The 20594-nt window shown below is 45.4% G+C and overlaps 1 protein-coding gene across 1 annotated transcript in view; it reads right to left on the reverse strand.

The window, feature by feature from the left end:
• The window catches only part of Flt1 (fms related receptor tyrosine kinase 1), a 161684-nt gene that overhangs the window by 133205 nt on the left and 7885 nt on the right, over positions 1-20594 (reverse strand). The window contains exons 2-3 of the mRNA XM_041677893.1: positions 4498-4594; positions 3703-3929 (exon numbers count right to left, since the gene is read on the reverse strand). Of these exons, the coding sequence (XP_041533827.1) occupies positions 3703-3929; positions 4498-4594 (324 nt within the window). The remainder of the gene's footprint in view (positions 1-3702; positions 3930-4497; positions 4595-20594) is intronic.

Here is a 20594-nt window from a genome sequence, read left to right on the forward strand (position 1 = left end):
TCAGACACAGATTCCCTCCTTCAGTCTGGCCCCACCCCATCTCCTCCCACTGCTGAGACCATTCAGGGCAAGACTACCCATTTTATCCCACAACTGCAGGGGCCAGTTGCTTTGCGAAGCCTGCTGTGAGGGAATTCCTCTTTCTTCCCTTCCTCAGAGAACAGTGAAGTAGCTGGGTTAGGAGAGGGGCTGAATGACACTCTAGACACACCACCATTTGCTTATGAGAAAGGAAATTTTAACAAATGTAAGAAGTTATTTTTGCGGAAATTTTAATGTGCCCGCCAACTTCATTAAGTCAACAAAAGTAGTTAAAGACGATTCCTTGAATAAAAAATGACCTGAATGCTGTGTTCTAGCGGAAGGCTTGGTGGCTGGGCACAAGCTGTGGTGACGGAGTGGTGACAATGGGTGTTCCGGAGGCTCTGACCACCTCGGAGCTTAGCTGTGCCTGGGAAAGAATGGGCACTCGACAGTGTCCAAACACTTGTTCACACATAGTTCGTGTGCTGTTTTTGGCAGCGAATAGGAAAAGCTCTCCATGCTTGAGACTTTTTCTCTAAACCCCTGGGGCTACACAGCTGCCTTTCAAAAGCACACCTGTAGAAGGCTTCTCGTCTTTAGGTGCTCACTAAAAGCCGAGAGTCTCCTGTGAGAGGCAAGGGATGGCCAGTTAGCGTGTAGCGAGAGGGATAGAATTCACTAATTTCAGAGGCAACCTCTACACTATGGGAGACAAGCTTTGTGTGGTTCACCTCTTTGGGAGTGGCCAACAAAAAACGGATGACGCCCTGACTATCTCAGAAGAGAATTAAAGTGACGGAAACAAAAAGCACATTAAAGTTTTGGCAACGGAAGGGATCCAGTTGTTTAGTAGATCGCCACTTTGGCTTTGAGAAGGTACTGACCAAGGAAAACTTCCAGGAAAAGATAACAAAGAACGGGACAAATACTTGACATGGTGGCTCTTCCCCCACCCATCCCATGACAGATATCAGTAATTAGCTTTGGTACATTTTCCCACTAATCTGAGATTTATCCTCAGCATCAGTTTTAAACACAGAATTCCTTCCGTTCAGTGGGTGTCAGGCAGTTCATTTATTCACAGAACAAATGACTCTGGCTATGTCAGATATAAGATGGCACACGGCAGATATAAGCAGTCAAGACACTTCTGGGCCATTACCCACCCAGCATTTGTGTTAACCAGTGGTTTGCCATTCAAAGTAATGGCTTTTTGCTGGGTCTGCTGTGTTATACTTGAAATAGGAGTGATTGTGAATAATGAAATTGCTCTCCAGTGGTGGAAGAGAAATGGAGTGGACGGTATACATTGGAATTGCTGATCCCGTGAACTCATCTAGCGAATGGTATAGGAGTTAAATGGGAAATAGCTGAATATTGTTTTATTGGGAGCTAAGACGTGGTGTTATTACTATTACTACTACTATTATTATCGTTATTAGTTTCAGTATCTGCTTGCAAGCTGGTCTGTTCCAACCCCACAGAAGAAAGGACGTGCTGTAATGCGGATGGATGCTTTTTTTCCCCTCCCCTTTTTTCAAAGAGACAGAGGAAGTCCAGGGCCTACTACAAAGCGCTTTCTGTCTGAAGTGTCCGAAGGAACAAATATGCCATAGGATATGTTCTATAGAGCCAGAAAAAGAAAGCAAAAAACGTGGTATGCTCAGCCAGCAGGTGCTGCGTCTGCCTTCCCCTTGGCCTGTACAGCTCTCGGAAAGCTGTTCAATCTGCACCTTTCCCATCTGTCCCATTTTCTGCTTGCCACTCTCTCTTCCCTCAGGAGAAGAGGGTGGTCTCACCTGCAGTTCCCTGGCCAGAGCTATTCAGTTTTAAGTGGGCTGTGTCCTCCCTGTCATGGCAAACTCTAGGCAGGCTAACCCTGGAAGAAGGAAACTGTAGGAACAGAATTGGAGGAACAGGGACAGAAAAGCGATTCCGTCCGAATTGGGCTGACAGACGAGCACAATGCGCTCACTCCTGTGACCACAGTCACTTCAGTGGCTGAAGAGGAGGGTTACCATTTTGAGGCCTGTCTGGGCTACCACTATGAGTTCAAGGCCAGTTAGGCAACTCATGGAGGGCCTGTCCCCCAAATACAAAAGGGCTATGGGTATAGCTCAACCACAGTGTGCTTGGCTAGATGCAGAAGGTCTTGGGCTCAAAATCTCGGTGCAGAAAAGAAAATTCCAATGACGGTAGCTGGAAAGAGGTCAAGGGTATACATACAGCTGATGACTGTCTCCTGAGACCAGTCCCTAGTCTGGGCGATTACACGCTCTGCTCAGGAATCTAACACCAGAACCCTATTTATCCTGCCAAGAGGTAGACTCACAATGGGCATTGTATGTGCATTGGTGTTTCGTCTGCATGCATGTCTGCGTGAGAGTGTCAGATCCCCTGGGACTCGAGTTACAGACAGTTGAGAGCTGCCATGTGGGTTCTGGGAATTGAACCTGGGTCCTCTGAATGAGCCGCGGGGGGGCCTCCCAACCAGTGAGCATTTTATTGAAGCTGATGATTGTTTGTTTGCTTGCTTTTTGTTTGTTTGGTTGGTTTGTTTTGTTTTTACAGCCAGAGTTCCTGACTGCTGCACAAACTGATTTCAGGCTATGGTCTTTAGAGCTCAAAGAGCTTCTGGTTTCAGCAGACCTGAGCAACAAGGAGCACGAAGAAAACAGTTTTCCTGCTCTTCCCCGGAGATCCATTTCTATCTCTGATGTCTGCTTTGGGAGGGTCTCACATTCTCTCCCTTTGAAGATTACTCCACTTGAACATAAGGCGGTACCGCAAGACTATGACCGAAAGATCCATTTCTACCTGTTGCCCCTCTCGCTGGAATCTGTCTACTCTTCTAGCACTAATACTCGCTCAATGCCAGTCAGCTAATATCCTGCGGCCAACTGCAGCAAACATGGAGTGTCTTAAGAGACAGCAGCAGCACTGCATGTATTAAATTACTATTTTTAATGATTTGTGGAACTGTAGTAACAGACAGCTGGGATCTGTGATGTGGGTGCTGGGAATTGAACCTGGGCCTTCTGCAAAAGCAGCAAGTGCCCTTATCAGCTGACTGTCTCTCTAGTCCCTCGATGATGAATTTAGTAGAGAAGGTTGTTCAAACATACCCCCTGACCCTTTGTGTATGTGTGCGTGTGTGTGCGCGCGCGCGCGCGCATGTGTGTGTGTGTGTGTGTGTGTGTGTGTGTGTATGTGTGCACACCCAGGGCTTTAAACTTGCCAATGACCTGTCTTTATCCCCAGCTCCCTCAAAACATTTTATTATTCTAACATCTAAGAGACTGCACTGTGTCAAAGGGCCCCCACTTTTCACCTCAGGCAGAGCAGCTCCACAATTAACATATGGACTCTGATCCCATCTCTCAGGCTAACTACACTCAGAGCCTGTTCTGGTGTGGGAGTCAACTAAAATAGACGGAGCATCTCTCTTCCCACAGGGAACATTGAGCTCCCTGAGTATTGGAAATTTTGGTTGAAACTGAGCACTAAGACTGCACCAAGATATAATTTACAGGTTTCTGCATCTAGGCTGGTAGCCCTCCACGGCCTGTTCTTGTCACATCTGCTAGGAAAAACCATGTTCTCACCCAGTCACGGTAGACCTCCTCGGACCCACTGCTACGCAAAAGCAAAGAGAACGCCGGGAGGGCGCCGTCTTACCACTGACAAATATGTAGATGGCAGATTCCATTTTCTTCTTCTTGGACACAGATTTGGGGAGGTATCTGCAGGTGTAGAGGCCCGTGTGGTTGGCCTGCGCCATGTCCAAGGTCAAGGTGCTGCAGAACTGTCTGTGGTTCCTCCCGCAGGTAGACCTAGTGACACTCAGCCGTTTCTCCTCCATACTCACAGTTGCAGGCAGAGACCACGTGTGGGCCGCCTCCCCTCTGCAGCCAGACAAAGCAAAGCACAGTCAAGGCTGAAGCCAGGCTCCGTGCCGGATCTATGGTGTTTGCTGTTCTCAGGGAGCCCTACTCTGAGGCCCCCTGGGCGTCCATCTGCTTCACTAAGAACAGGCCACATATTCTGAGGGGCTTTGAGACCATGGTCAGGATAAAGATGTGACAATATTTGTGACAATCCTTCCCTCAGGGTGTATGAAGCTCTCCCCTCCATCGGACAAAGTCTCTATGTGACACTTAATGCAGGAGCCCCCAAGGCTCTGGCCCTCTTCCTCCTCCTCTGAGAGGTGACCTCTCAATCTCTCAGTCGGGGAGTCAGTGGGTTTGATCTGGGAATGACGAGATCACTAACTACCCCACCCACGCGACATGGGAAGAGCAAGATTACTATTCCCCCCGCCTGGCCACATGACCTGGGAATAGCGAGATTACTAACAGGACCTGGGAATGGCAAGAGTACTCCCACCCCCAAGTGTCCTGGGAATGGTGAGATTACTACCCCGCCCATGTGCCCTGGGAATGGTGAGATTACTACCCCGTCCACGTGACCTACCTGCACTTGAGAAAAAGAGTCTGGCCGGCTCTCATGACGTGCTGGGCGCCTTTTAAACTCAGTTCAGGGCCTTTTAACTTTGACCCTGAACCATATCCTGTAAAACAAAAAATTTGCAAATGTCTTATTTGTAAATGGTTTATTACATCTTCTAAAAAGTTGCTTTTAAAAATTTTTTTTTCTTTAATTTAATCACAGATCCAAAAAGACCCACTGGATACTGGATGCAAGTTTTGTTTCCTGAAGACAGGGTCTCACCAAGTAGCTCAATCCGGCCTCGAATTCATGGCAAAACTCTTAGCTCAAGCTCTCCAATGTTGGGCTTGAAAACCTGAGCCACCATGCCTGGCTGTGGCTTCTGGGTGCCATCCATTCATTAGTTGAGCAATATTTGGGGCCAGCCATTGAGTCATTTTTCTTTCTAAACTTGTTTCCTCATTTGCAAAACTAATTTTAGACTCCAAGTCAGCTTTAGAAGCTACTTGGCCCGTCTTGCATAATCTGTGTCTTGCACAATTCTTGTAGAGTGGTCTGGCAAAATGGGTTATTCCCTCTTCACGGCACCTGACAAGCCCACTTCAGTTCACTGTGCAGCAATAAAATAGGGCACGGGAAAGCGGGCTAGGATCTGTGTATCTTTACACAATGGGGTAACGACATTCAGGCCGGGGACCATGTGAGCCTGGACGACTCTGTCTCTCTGTCCCTTTCTTTTTTTTTTCTTTTTTTTTTTTTCTTTTTTTTTTTTTTTTTTGATTTTTCGAGACAGGGTTTCTCCGTAGCTTTTGGTTCCTGTCCTGGAACTAGCTCTTGTAGACCAGGCTGGCCTCGAACTCACAGAGATCCGCCTGCCTCTGCCTCCCGAGTGCTGGGATTAAAGGCGTGCGCCACCACTGCCCGGCTCTCTGTCCCTTTCTGTGAACTGAACTGGAAATCTCCCATTTGGATGCTCCAAGTCACATGACTCTTAGAACTATGATCTGTATAGGTTGAGCTTCTCTCAGCCCTCAGAATAGCATCTAATGGACTAGACCCTCCTCCATTCTCTATCCCTCCTCTTTCCCCCTTCCCCCTTCTTCCTCTTCCTGCTCTACCCCTCCCCTATTTCCCCCTCCTTCTTCCTCTAATCCTCTCCTCCGTTTCCCCCTTCTCTTTCTTCCTCTTCCTGACCACTGTAATGACAGGTAAAAGGCAGGGTTGGGGGCCAGGGATAGTGACTCCTAGGAAAGAACAGAGATAGGGAGAGAGGGAATCTTGGAGATAGACACATTTGTCACCAATCTTAGCAAGTATTTTTACTTGAAAATGGGTCTTTCTCTGGGGTCCTAGTAGCTTAAGAACTCAGGACTCTTTAAAGCTCTATATTGCATAGGTAGCTCCCTTTCCTTCTTTCCAACTGTGTGGCCTTGGTTCGCTACCCCTTAGCATCCATGCTCTACCAACATGCAGGGGCACAGGGTCAGAACCACATCATGAAAGAGGCCGATTCACCGCCCACCATGGGGCACATTCCCCATCATAATTGCTGTCAGGCAGCATTCTATTGGGTATATAGTGTCAAAGGAAGATATTAGGTGGACTTTATATTTTCTAAAAGTTGCTGGTAGTAAAATTAATATTTTAGAAGGCATTTCAATTGACAAGAGTTACTGGTATCAAATTAGTAACAGATTAATTGGCAGAATACTAATGACTTTTAAAAAAATAAAAACCACTGCTTCATATAGAACTAGTAATTCTGACACAAAAACCGTAGAAGTCAACCCACGTGGGTGAGAACAAATTTTGTACTTTATTCAGCGTTTTTGATTTCCTGATGTGGTGACCCCAAGAACAGTAGATTTTCCTAAAGTCACAGCCAGCGGTTGGTAACAGCTACCCTAAAAAAAATTCCAGGCCATAATTGTTTCTGCTTTTTCTTGTGTCTCAGAACTTTAGGGATTTAATTGAGCAATTGTCTCTGTGCTGGGAAAGACCCAGCACAGCTTCCTGCGGAAAATTCTGGCATTCCTTGCAACCGTCTACAGTCTAGGTAGATTTGATAAGGTTTTCCTAGCAAGAGAGGCCGTGTGAAGAAACCTCTGTTTTCACAACTTGAGGTTTCCCAGTTGTATAAACCTTTTTTCCGGGGGTGGCTTAGAACAGTAATGCCTCAACCCCTGTCAAGGGAGCCTGTAGCTCCAAGGCACATGCCCACCAGCTAGGAAGTGGCATTGAGGACATCACCTAAGGGACGAGCTCGCCAGTGTCTTCTCTGCACTTTGCACTGCCCTCTGACCCACACACCGCTGAATGAGAGATTGGAGACACTGGAGGGAAATAGGGTTACTCGAAAGTCGAGGCAAGAAATGTGAGGAATATAAGATTTCACTTCAAAGTTTGTCATCATGAACATCCATGGATTCTTCGTTTGGAATGAAGAAGCTAGATAACATAGCTATTTTGGAAGAGGAGAAAGAATTAGAGGGATGGGCCAGTGGTTGAGAGTACTGGCTGCTCTTGCAGAGGACCCAGGTTTGATTCTTAGCCTCTACATGGTAGCTCACAACCATCTGGATTTCCAGTTCCCAGAGATCTGGCGCCCTCTTTTGGAGCCTGTGTAGTGCACAGATGTACATGCAGACAAAACACCCATACACATAAAGTAAAAAATACTTTCAAAAAGATATTTAGAAAAGGAAAAATATATAAGGATACTGGTGTGGGAGAATTGTCTCTATTCTGTCAATCATGTATTTTAATAAAATGCTGATTGGCCAGGCAGGAAGTGTAGGCGGGTCAACCAGATAGTAATAGAGGTGGGGCGATGAGAACAGGAGAATGCTGGAAAGGAGGAAGCCCATTCCTCCCACTCCTGCCCAGACTTTGAAGAAGCAACATGTGATCTGCCCCGCTGTGAAAGGTACTGAGCCACATGATTAACATAGATCAGAATAATGGGTTAATATAAGCTACAAGAGCTAATAAGTAGCCTGAGCTAATGGGCCAATCAGTTTATAACCTAATGTAGACTCTGTATGATTTTCTTTGGGGCCTGCCGGCTGTAAGGAACTGGGCAGGGCAGAAACCCCAACGAGCCAGCCCTCATGTTGCAGGATACTATATTTCTGAGTTCAGTGAAAAGGAAATTAGGCTCACATAAGGATTAGCAGGAACCAGATATAATGGTACCTCTGTCTGTAATCCCAGCATATGGGAGGCTGAAGCAGAGGATTGTGAGTTCAAGTCCAGCGTGGGTCACACAATGAGACCCTGTTTCAAAAAAATCAACAACTATAGCTTAACAGAAAACTAATAAGGAAAAAAAATCATATTCCTAGAAAGTATTATTAGTTATTAAAACATTTCTTTGAAGGGTTGAATATCCGTGTCCAAGCAATAAAAGTCCAGGTCCTGACTTGTAAGCACCTGTTGCTCATCAGACACTTGCTGCATCACTAGTGATACCCAGAGCAGACACAGCCTTGCTCAGGGGCTCTCAGTAGCACAGAGCTGGGCTGCCCATTTTGATAGCAAATCTACAAAATGTTCCATTTTCAAGGGTGGAGTACTCCGTGTTAATGATTCCCCATTGTAAAGCTTGGGTGGGAATCAAAGCTTTCCACTGTTTGCCACAGTAGCCTTATCATCTGGACTTAAAGAATAATTTTTCTCCCTCATCATCAAAATCAACCACAGTATGAAAAACATGGAATTTTTTTGGTACCAGGAAGAGTATTGCTTAATATAATAATGGAAAATCTCAACATGGCCTAAGACAATGGGCTTCATTGTCTGTGCATTTATCAGGGCCAACCACTGGAGCGAGTAGCACGAAAACAAACACACAAACAAGCACAGCCTGTTGAGCTTGGCACAGTGACACATGCCTTTAATCCCAGAACTCAGGAGGCAGAGACAAGTGGATCTCTATGAGTTCGAGGCCAGACTGGTCTATGTAGTAACACTTTTTCAAAAGAACATAAGCAGCCTGTGAATTTGTTTCTTATTAAACACTGGTAACTTTATGTTGATCTTTTGTGCACATGTTCATTATTTTTCTGCTCTTTACCCCCCATTCTGTGTGCTGAAGGTCAAGGAGACACACCCTTCACCTTTGCCTTCCATTCATTATGCAAAACGGAATGCATTCTTTAACTTCAGCAGGATAACAGAGTCAATTTCAAGCCACGAATGGCTTTGTTGGGAAACCAAATACAGATCAAATGGAGTCTCCTTAGAAAGTTCTTCAAGGCTGTGTGATAGATTTAAAAGAAAGAACTTCCACAGAGGTCTTTCAGGATGAAACAGCCTTTTTGACGAAAATAGTTAACTTAGGAATCATTTAAGAAACTGTGAAGAGAAGATTTAGTGGATAAGAACACTAGCTGCTCTTGGAGAGGACCAGGATTGGGGCTCAGCCCCCACACCAGATGGTTCAAGATCAACTGTGACTCCTGCTCCAGTGAATCTGGTGCCCTCTTCTGGCCTCCGAGGGCACCTGCACTCACATGGGGCACATACAAATACACAGACACATAAAAACAAATCTTTCAAACAAGATTCTATGTAGACAGACTAAAAGCATCTTCAGAAAACTACCCATTTTAGCTATTTAAATAAAAAGTGTCCTTGCTTGTTGAACATAGTGTGAAATGAAGTCCTTCAGTTTCTCTTCCAAACATGGCAGCACGAGCCCTGATTAGACAGAAATCACAAGTATCCTCTTTAAGGAAGGCGTTTAGCCAATAAAATACCACACTTTGGTCCACATTGGAAAGCATACACCATAGTGGGGACATAGGCTTAGTAACAGCATATCCCACCTACTTTGTACACACTGTCTATGGTACAGATTCTGTGGTGTTCACACAATAAGAGCTTTGTCTAAAATGCATTTCGTAGGGTGTATCCTTGCCAGTAAGCCGTGAACAACTAAGTATATCATGAGACATCCTTTATATTTTGAGTCATCCACCACCTCCCTTCCTGGCTCTGCTCCTAGCTAGCCCAGTGTGGCCACAAGCAATAATCCACTTAAACATCTGAGGCAAGACTCATTTGTACAACCTCTTCTAGCCTCTGACTTTTGTGACCTTTGACTCTGAGGTCACAGCTATTCATAATAAATTAGAACTCTCATGTTTAGGCTGGGCATGTCACCACCACCACTATCATCATCATCATCATCATCATCCCCATCGCATGCTAAAAATATGAATGCTTAATAAAATAGCAGATATCTCAATTTGGAAAATTGATAATAGATCTAAACAGACATTTTTCCAAAGAACATATGAAAAGATGAAGGATGTCATCAGTCAGCAAGGAAACAAAAAGCACAAATACAATGAAAAATTGCTTTACCAAAGCGCCAGAACGGTAGAAGTCAAGAAGAGGGCAATGCCCAGTGCCATCACATAGGTAGGGTAGAAAAATTGGGGGCGGGGCCCTGATAGGCTTTTCCAACAGTACAGCACCCCAGGAAAGAGTAGCCACTTAAAAGCCCCAGTACAAAGCTAACCATGGGTTTAGTGAATTTTCCAACAATCACATCCCTAAATACCACCCAAAAGACCTGAAAACACATGACAGCATACAAACTCAGACATGGAGCACATACTACATTTGCAGAGGACCCAAGCTGGCTTCCATCACCCACATCAGTGGCTCACAACCAACTGAAACTCCAGTTCTGGTTGATCTGATGCCTCTGATCTCCCGGTACTCACACACACACACACACACACACACACACACACACACACACTCACACTCACTCTCATACACACATGTACACTCAAACCCATTAACATACACACACATACATACATACATGCTCACACTCATACACACACACAATAGATAGAAATCGCTTAGAAAACTACTGTTTCATTTTATATTAAAATTCTTGATTTTTTTCCAGGCACATGTCTTTAGTCCCAGCACTCCTCAGGAAGAATCAGGCCACTCACTCTGTGAGTTCGAGGCCAACTTGTTTCACATAGTGAGGTGCAGACCAGCCCTGGGTACATAGTAAGGCCCTATCTCATACAAAAGAGAAACAAAACAAAAAAATTAAGAACCTGACTTCTAATTTATTTGTTTTAAACTCAAAGCTTTGTGTATCGATTCATTTCAGATGTGAAACATCTGCTTTTCATTTGCATACCATGTTCCCAATATAACATAATCCTACGTGATAAATGGCCTCTTTATCTAAATATAATTCAAATATCGCATTTCAAAAAATTGAACTGAAGACAATGAGCCATTTCCCAATGTTATGTGAGGTCAATTAAACACAATTCATAATAAAAGAGGGTTCCCCCCCCCCCTTCAAAATGGATCTTATTAAAAGCCCATATTCCACAGTCTGAACATGGAAGAGACTTTGTGACTGGCAGGGAGGTGTGGGGGTGGTGTGATTGTAAACTTCTAGAAACTAAGAAAGTTGTATCTGAGAAGCTAATTCTTTCAGAGCTCTTGAATTTAAGAGAGTGAATTTCAGTCTTGGTCCCCGGTGTCTATCACAGTGTTTACAGGCGGAGCCCCTGTGAACGCGATGGCTCAAAATGGCACCAGTTCTAATCACTGTGCTGAGACAGCCTAGCGGGCCTCCCTGGGAAGATGGAGGAAGACTGCATGGCTCGCAGTTCACCTGCCAACACACTGACACAAGGCGAGATTCATATGGCAGAAGAATATGTAGTCTCAGCTGGGAACACAGACTACATTGGAAAATGCTGAGCTTTGCCTTCCCAACAACTGTCCTTATTGATCTGTTTGGTTTGGGTGCCTGGTGCATGCTATGGACCGGCTCTCTCACTTACTGGGACCCAGGCCCTATGTGTTTGAAATGCCTTTAAACTAAAAACAGAGCTCAAGAAAAGATGCTTATCTGAATGCACAGGCAGATGGACTGCTTGCTGCTGCTTCTCTCTGTTTAAACTGCTGGGCCAGGAGGTGGGCGAGAAATGGGAGAGGTTTTTTTTTTTTTTTTATTACACTCTTCATTCATTCAGTTTCAAAGAAGGGAAAACCCCTCCCTAGCTGGGATTCCCAAACTGAATTCTGTTTAGGACTAGCAGGAAGCTGAGACTCAATGCTGACTAATCCTCATGGAGATGAGATGACTCATGATTTTCCCCTGGACACCGGCACCTCATGGAGCATCTTCGACTCAGGATAGATGTGGTACTTACAGCTCTTCAGGGTCCATCAGGCGCCCAAAATGTCTACAAAGCTGCTGTTCAGAAAGCAAATATGTAATTTGTAAAAAGCTTTGAATCCCAGTGACTTGCTGTTCCCCTTAAAGCCCTTCTAGGATAGCCGCCTTATTCTCACACTAAACCATGGAGAAAATTCACTAGTTTCTGGTGAGGTTTTGCTCTTTCTACGTAATCCACACATCATTAAACTCAAATAATGAACTCTGACATTTTTGTGTTAAACAAAACTTAAAGCAGCCAGATACTGCTTGCATCCTGAATCCAGGTGCCACAGATCAAGCCAAGAAGCTATCTAAGGAGCCTCTGGAGACAGCTTGGTGGGTAAACACACTGGCTTGCACAAATCTGATCATTTGAAGTCGTTCCCTGGAGCTCTGGTGGGAGGAGAAATGAGTCCCAAATTCTTAAAGGGAAAACCATCTAAACAACTGTGTATTTTAAAATGTTTACCAAAGAAAACCCCTCCACCCACATCCCACCCTTCCTGCTGACCCATAGTGGGGCTATGTTTGGAGAGTTGTCTCCTGGGCCTTTTTTATTTTACTGGACACTCGTTTCTCTGAGGGTCACAGGTTAACCTTAATCCATCATTAGCCCTGTCACCAGCTACCATCAGGAGCCTACCCTTCCAGTGACCTGGAGCCATGCACAGCTTCTTTTCATGTGACATCAGAATTAATTGGGTTGACAGGGGAAAATGCCACTTTGACCAAGTAGCTACCTTTTCCCCAGATGCTCTCCTCCCACGAACTGCTCTTTTATTGAAATCCCCTCCATCGAGCCTACCATACCAATGTGTCATTTCATCTTACCACTCCATGTCCTAGAAGGGTCACAATCTGGTTAGCAGGACATGAAACGTGGCTTGTATTTAGCGGAGAAACCCGTCAGCCCTCATCTGGTTATACAAAGGGACCGTGAACAGAGACAAACACCCCTAAAAAAGCATCGGGTATGTTTTCTGTTAGATTCATCTCGGTTTTCCTTGTCAATAGCAGGAAATTTGGTTCGTCTGCTGCATCCCTCAACGGCTCACATTCTTTGCCAATGCCACTGCTCAGAGCACCGTGGAGAAGCCGGGGCCCTGATGCCACGCCTTGCCAAGAGATACATGCTGAGCGATTGTTCGAGTGGACAATCACACATTGTTTTGGGCAAGAACACATCCTTTTTCCATAAAATGAACACCTCAAACAACCACAGTAACTGATGATGGCTCAGGGGTGCTGGTTCAGCAAATACCCCGCTCTTGTCAGTGGCACATCCTGCACCTTCCATTGAGCATCACAACCCTAGACAGTTCTATAGGATGATCCAGAATCAGTCACAGAATGCTGTGGAAGAGAGAGCAACTGGGTAGAATGGCACTGTTAGGTGTGGTGGGAATTGTCGTCAAGTGCCTGCGCTGTCCTAGATATTACAAGGATAGTGCTCAATTATCTAGAATGACAAACCCCACTTTGGTTAACGGTAGTCTCCATAACCTCTGTAAGCAATGAATTACTGATCTGAAAGCAGCGGATGGTACATACACTACCCAGAGTTTTCACTGCAGACTCTTTTCCATTCCTTCCTGTTCAATGGCAAGGTCTCAAGCACATGACAGATCATGGCAACAGCAAGGCTGGAGATGGCACAGCAGACTAGAGCACTGAATAGTCTTCCAGCACCTTACATGGTGCGTCAAACCATGTGTATCTCCAGTTCCGGTGGATCAGATGCCCTCTTCAGGCCTCCATGGGTACTACACACACATGGTGCACATACATACAGGCAAAATACCAGTACACATAAAATTTTAAAAATTGCAAAGGCACATTTTGTTCAAGTTTTAATTTTGAATCAAAATTAGTGCCTCTTTGTGTAATAAAATGAAGAAGACAGAGTATCAGGCATGCATGTGTGCAGGCAGGCAAGCATGTGCTGAGCTATCCATGCAAGCAAAAATCCAGAAAAGATTAGTACAGCCAATCCAAAGTTTCCTATATTTTCTTTTACAGTCTCAGTTTTATAATCTAGAGTCCAATTTTACAATCTAGACTCTCTGTAAGGGAGATGTTTTAAATCCAGTCATTAAGAGGAAATTGAGACAGTTTCTGTCTATGTAGCCAATCCTATATATACAAACCCTATGACCTTTGAGACTTCAGTGGCCAGGGGTGGCAAAAAGCGATCCATCACATCAGAATGGAGGTTTGGAAAGCTTCGACAACACAGTACTTCTAAGTCTCTCTCTTTTTTCTTTTTCCATCTTTACATGTGTGTGCTATGCATGAGTACGTATGTGCCTATGCATATGTATTTGGGCACATGTGTGTGGGTATGCCTACATTTGTGCAGATGGAGGCCCAAGGTTGCTGTCCTGGATCATCTTCAATTGCCTGTCTCATTAATCACTGGGGCAAAATTTCTCAATCAGCACAGGACTCACCCATATGGTCAGCCTCTCTAATTAGCTTGCTCCGGGGAATCCCCCGTTTCTGTCTCCCAGGGCTGGAATTACGGGTTAGTCACTGTGTCTCCCTGCCACTTACATGAGTTAGGGACCCAAACTGTGGTCCTCGTGTTTGCACAGCAAGCACCTTAACCATTGAGCTTCCTTTCCAGACATACATACGTTCATAATACATATATACATACATACTTAAAAGTTTTGTTTTGAAAGAGTCTTCTATGATGCTCAGGCTGGCCTAGAACTCACTATGCCGTGCCTCCATGTCCTGAGTCCTGAGATGACAAGTAGGCATCACCACAACTAGCTGAGAGCGCACATCTGAACACACAAAGAGAAGGGGAGCGCGTAATCAACATCACATTCTTTTTTTTTTATTTTGTATTTTGTGAATTAATTTATTTATTTACCTGTGTGTGCATATGCCATGGTGTGTGCATGTGTGTGCATGCATGTGTGTGTGTGTAGAACCCATTTGACAAACCCCAAATTACTTACATTGCAATTCATAACAGTAGTAAGATTACAGTTATGAAGTAGTAATGAAAATAATTTTATGTTTGGGGGATCGCTACAACATTAGGGACTGTATTAAAGGGTCACAGCACTGGGAAGGTTGAGAACCGCTGCCCTGGTCTATACCATGGATGGTTCGCAGGAAGAGGAGACAGATTTCAACCAGAATGTTCTGGTCCAAGGTAGGGAGCGCAGTGGTGCCACCTGGATTCTTTGGACTGTTTTGGCGTACCTAGGTTCTGTGCTGGGAACCTTCATCTGCTGAGATAACCTCAGCCTGAGAGCCCATCTCTAGCAATGGGCTAGACAGCAATGGGTCAGTGGCTGGACAACTTACACCCATTCTCGGTTCTCCATCAAGAGAACATAGCCATGGGCTGCAGAGATGGCTCAGTGGTTAAGAGCATTGCCTGCTCTTCCAAAGGTCCTGAGTTCAATTCCCAGCAACCACATGGTGGCTTTCAACCATCTGTAATGGGGTCTGGTGCCCTCTTCTGGCCTACAGGCAAACACGCAGACAGAATATTGTATACATAATAAATAAATAAATAAATAAATAAATAAATAAATATTTTTTAGAAAAGAGAACATAGCCAGCTCAGCCCAGGCCAAGCAAAAGGACTGGACCCAGGGAATGATCAACAAGCAAAGCAGCATACACGCACTGGGAGAATTATTGCCACTCCTGAGCGTGTTCTTCCAGCCTCTTCCTTTCACACACACACACACACACACACACACACACACACACACACACGCAGTTCCTAGACGGCTGACAGCAGGCAGCAAGACTCCTGCAAATGCCTCTGAGGCTCCTAAGGATGACCCCAGACACAGCTTGATGCTGTCAGTCAACACTTACTGAGTGACTACTATGTGCCAGGGCCTGTACTGGCTCCAGAGCAGCAAAGATGGCTCAGAATCAGTTCTTCTGCATAAAGCATTTTCCTTCCTCCCAACGTTGACCTCGTAGGAGATGCCACTCAGATACCAAACAGTTGATACCAAGAAATCTAGATGACCGCTGATGTCAGCAACCCAAACTATTCACGCTTTGCGCTTAATTAAGCACGTGCTATGTAGTATTGTCAGGCCCAAATTCTTCACTTAACTAAGCAATTCACTGTCATAGAATTTGCTGTACGATTCACAAAAATAGAAGCGTGTATTCAGTGGCAAGCAAGAAGCATAGTGAATTATAATTGCATCGGTTTTCATAAACAAATATGAAAGGTCCCTTGTGATCATCACCATAGTATCTTCTGAGGGAGTAGGTTAAAATGGCTTCAAATAAGGTCTTTGCTTTGTTTTTTTGAAACAAAGTCTCTTATGCAGCCCTGGCCAACCTGGGTTACATAAGACAGTTATACAGATCAATTGTGCAGGCCAGGCTGGCCTCAAACCCACAGAGATCCTCCTGCCTCTGCCTGCTTCGTAGCACCACGCCTGGCAAAATGAGAGTCTTCTAGGCATGACTCTACTCCAGTTGAAGTCCAGGCAGTGGTGACAGGCTGTGGAACTGGCATGAAAATTAAAGCTGCTCTGATCCGTGTTTTTCATCATGAAACACGAGGAGAAAACACAGCATCCCAAATCCTTTGGAGAACATACCTTCCTGTGATCTCTCCTGCCAGATTTATAGTCAACAGCCTTGCCAAATGGGGACTGGGTCTCACCAGCACATGGGCTACTTCTGGGTCCATGTGCTTGGACTTTAACACACAAAATAGCACCCCTAATAACAACGGTCACAACCCCAAAGAAGCTATATGTCCAAGCTTTAGATTTTACTACCCATAAAAAAATTATATATCTGGTCTCTGAGTTTGTCAGTTCAGGATAGCTAAAGAAAATCTGAAATTTCTGAAGATTGGCATTCTTGTCCATTTGCCAGACAAGTGACTGTGTGTGGAAAATGCCTCACATAGCAGGTTGTCCCCTCCCCGTTCTGAGGGCAGGGGACAGACACTGGGTGAGGAAGAGAATCTACACCAACAATGTGGGCGAAACACTCCTTGGTCTCAAGAAGTCACAGGTACTCAAATTCTATCCCAGGTTAAACACTGTTATTCAGTCTGCACGCCCGCCACCTCCCCCAGCTCTAGATGAGTTCCCTGCACGGAGGATTCTCGGACTATGAAATCTTTCTTTATAAAGACAGTATCGCAGGAAGATCTGGCCTTGCAGAAGATGGTGAGTGGAGAAGAACTTTAAACAGTATTTTCTCAAAAGACGACCACAGCATTAAGCACAGACGAAGCACAGAGGAAGCTGTCTTTTCGCCCACTTAAATACGGCTGGTTTCCCAACGCTAACTTAGAAAGCAGCGGTAAACAGCAGTGTGATGACTCCCACTCGTTAGCATTTCCATCTAAAGCATGACCGCCTCGGCTGCATTTTCCAGCAATTTCCTTGGAGCAAAAGCTAAAAGTCCTCAGTAGGTGGCAGGATAGGGTTTGTCTCTGGAGTCTCACAAATTTCTCCGTCTGCTCTGATGAAACAGTGGCTGTCCCTTTCGGCGGATTAGGACAAACACATTAATGCTATTTTCTCTTCTTGACTTATTGCAGGTCTGAACATCTCAAGACAGAGAGGGGGAGACAGACGCGAGATGCAGTGGAGTACAGCTCAGTGAGTGTTGCCCAGTGTCCAGCCCAACACAACACACACACATAAACACACTCAAACATACACTTATAGAAATATACAGACACACTCACACACACATACACACACTTACACATATATACACATACTCACACATATATACACATACACACACTTACACACATATATATACATACACACACTCACACATATATACACATACACACCTACACAAACACACATACATATACACATACATACAAATATACATACACATGTACACACAAACATACATACACATATATACATACACCATAAACATATACACACATATACAGACACACACCATAAACATAACACATATACACCTACACACAAACATGCATACACACATATATACATATATCACAAACATACATAAATATACACATGCACACAAACATACATACATATACACAATCATAAAAACATACATACGCTTACACATATATACACACACTCATATATATATATACACATACACACCTACACAAACATACATACACACATACACATATATACATACATACAAAGATACATCCATATACACAATCATACAAACATACATATACATATATGCATACATACACCATAAACATACATACATATACACATGCACACAAACATACATACACATATACACACAACCTTCTAGTGTCATTCACTGTACAAGGACTCAAGCAGGAAAATCATCCCAGCTGGAAAACAAGAGCCTCTAGCAAAGACTTTTGAACTATTATCTTTCCGCAGATGCACTAGGTTTTTATTCTAATCCCTGAAAACAAAATGTGCTGTCTTTTCTCGAATCCCAAGGCTTCCCCGGTCAAGCTATTTTAGGAAAATGTTGGGAAGACGGCTGATTTTGAAATCGAGAGGCAAGTATTTTCATTCCAGCCTGGCTGATCCACAGTGTGTAGCTCCTAGCAAGTCATTCAATTGTCTCAGTGTCAGGGTTCCAAATCCAAAGCTCAGAGTGCCTGTGTTGGATGGTTACCAAGAAGCCTGCAGAGTCTGGATCCCTTCCTCCTCCTCTGAGAGGCAGAGTGAGCATTCTCCCTCACTCCAGGCCACAGAACATCTGCCTTTACGGTATGACACACTTCTGAAGCTTTTCCCGTAACTTTTCTCACAGGTACACCGGCCCCACCCCTGCTTCACCCCTGGCAAGCAACAAGTCTCTGAGGGTGCAGGGTATAGAAGGCAGAGGAGCATGGGATTCCTGGAAACTGTCGGCGAGCAGCCCTGGCTTTCACTGCTGACCCTCCTCATGAGAATTTGCTGCCACCCTCATCAGCGACCCTTTGTACTCTCAACTAGTTTAAGGCCAGGTCTTCAAGGGCAGTTCGGAAGCCATGTCATGCCATACCCATAGAGGCTTTGGGGGTCCTATTCTGATATTTCTGTGAGCGCTCTTGACTACCCATGGTAAGAAAACCCACAGGAAGAAAAGTCCGCCTTGATCGAGATCTCAACTGTGTCTTTCACACACAGCAGTGAAATCTCCCAAGGCCACTTTAAGATGGAGTAGCAGTGGCTTCTCACATTCCTTGAGGATGGCAAAACTCCAAGGACAGACTGACTTGGAGGCCCAGGGAAAACAAACACCCCCTCCTGCAACCCTAAGAAGGCGCTTTCTCCTCTGCTTTGCCCCTAGATTGCAACACACCAAGAGGGAATTCGGTGTCTGGTGAAAAAGGGTTCAAACAACACGAGCTCTACATACCACTTAAGACAAGTGTTCTGTTTACCCACTTTCCTAGAAGCTTTGTGGTACCCCAAGGAGAGTTCCTGCACCCTGTTTCCACTTGGCATCCATCTGGAGGCAAGGAAGATGGACGCATCCTGCTCGGCTGGTGGAAATCACTTCGAGTTGTGAGGACCATCATATGTCTGGGATACAGTGAAGGGAGATAAGCAGTGATAAACAGTTGGGGTCCAAGGTACTTCATCCCCCTACACACACACACACACACACACACGCACGCACGCACGCACACGCGCACACATGAGCACACACGCACACACATGCACATGCACACGCGCACACACACGCTCCTCTGTCCCTAGAGAAGAGGGTCAAAGGTCAAGGACCCATGAGCTAAGACCTCAAGAAACTACACAGCTGCTACCGGGCAGGGTTGCACACACTTTTAATCCCAGCACTCAGGAGTCAGAGGCAGAAGGATCTCTGTGAGTTCAAGGCCAGCCTGGTCTATAAAATGAGTTCTAGCATAGCCAGGGCTACATAGTGGGACCCTATCTGGAAAAGGAGGAGGAGGAGAGGGAAGAGAAGGTGGTGATGGCAGCAGCAGCAGCAGCTACAAAGTGGCTGACGCTCGGATTCCAGGACACTGGAGCTCGGATTCCAGGACACTGGAGTCACAGTAATCCTAAGAGGCGGCTGTGCCAACTCAGCATGCCAGGCTAAGCCTGGTCTGTGTGCTACACACATGATTTATGAATGGGAACCTCGTCCCATAGGTCAACATAGTGTCATTCCCAAGTATCATTGTAAGGGCCAAGATGTTACTTAGCACTCGGTATTATGTATCAGTCACGATAATTTTCTTGGCCAAACGCCAACCAAGACAGAAAAGCAAAGCGGAAGTGTCAAATGGTGCTGCCCCTCCCCTCAGAAAAGGCTGCCTCCCCGCCCGGGAATCTGGGCCAGGACTACCTTTGAGCAACAGAATGTCACAGAGTGATGTGGGAATTCCAAAATGCAGGTCTTCAGACATGTCGCAGTCTGTAGTGCAGGAATGTTCCGGCCTCCGTGTGAGAGCCCCAGCTGCACTGTTGAGTCAGGAAAGGTCACAGGGGTGGGGGGCAGTGCTGAGGTCTCACTGAACCGGCCACGGATTGTGGCTGATCAGGTGACTCAGGTGAGACCTAAAGGGAACCCCCAGGAGAGTCCCCGCATATCTAACCTGTAGCACTCTGAGATGCACGGAACTGACACGGGCTGCCAAGTCTGGGGACAGCTCGCTATGCTGCCACAGATGGCAGACACAATGGCCCCCACCCTGCAGAGGCCAGAGGCTGCATTCTCTGTCTGAGGATAACAGGGCCACCCATTATCACACCAAACACCCGAGGATTCCTAGTGCTCTCAAGGAGAGGGAAGCCACATGGACATCTGGTGCCTCACAAGAATTCCTGCGTCGCGATTCCCAGGCAGTGACTTTTGACAATGAAGATCCCATCATGACGCGCCAGCATATTTTTCTAGCAGGTAGTCAAGAGCACTGATCCCAGCTGAGGAGACAGAGATG

Source organism: Microtus oregoni, unplaced genomic scaffold, assembly GCF_018167655.1.
Source record: "Microtus oregoni isolate MIOR12 unplaced genomic scaffold, Mior012 000029F_ref0000214, whole genome shotgun sequence".
In the NCBI taxonomy this organism is placed as follows: Eukaryota; Metazoa; Chordata; class Mammalia; order Rodentia; family Cricetidae; genus Microtus; species Microtus oregoni.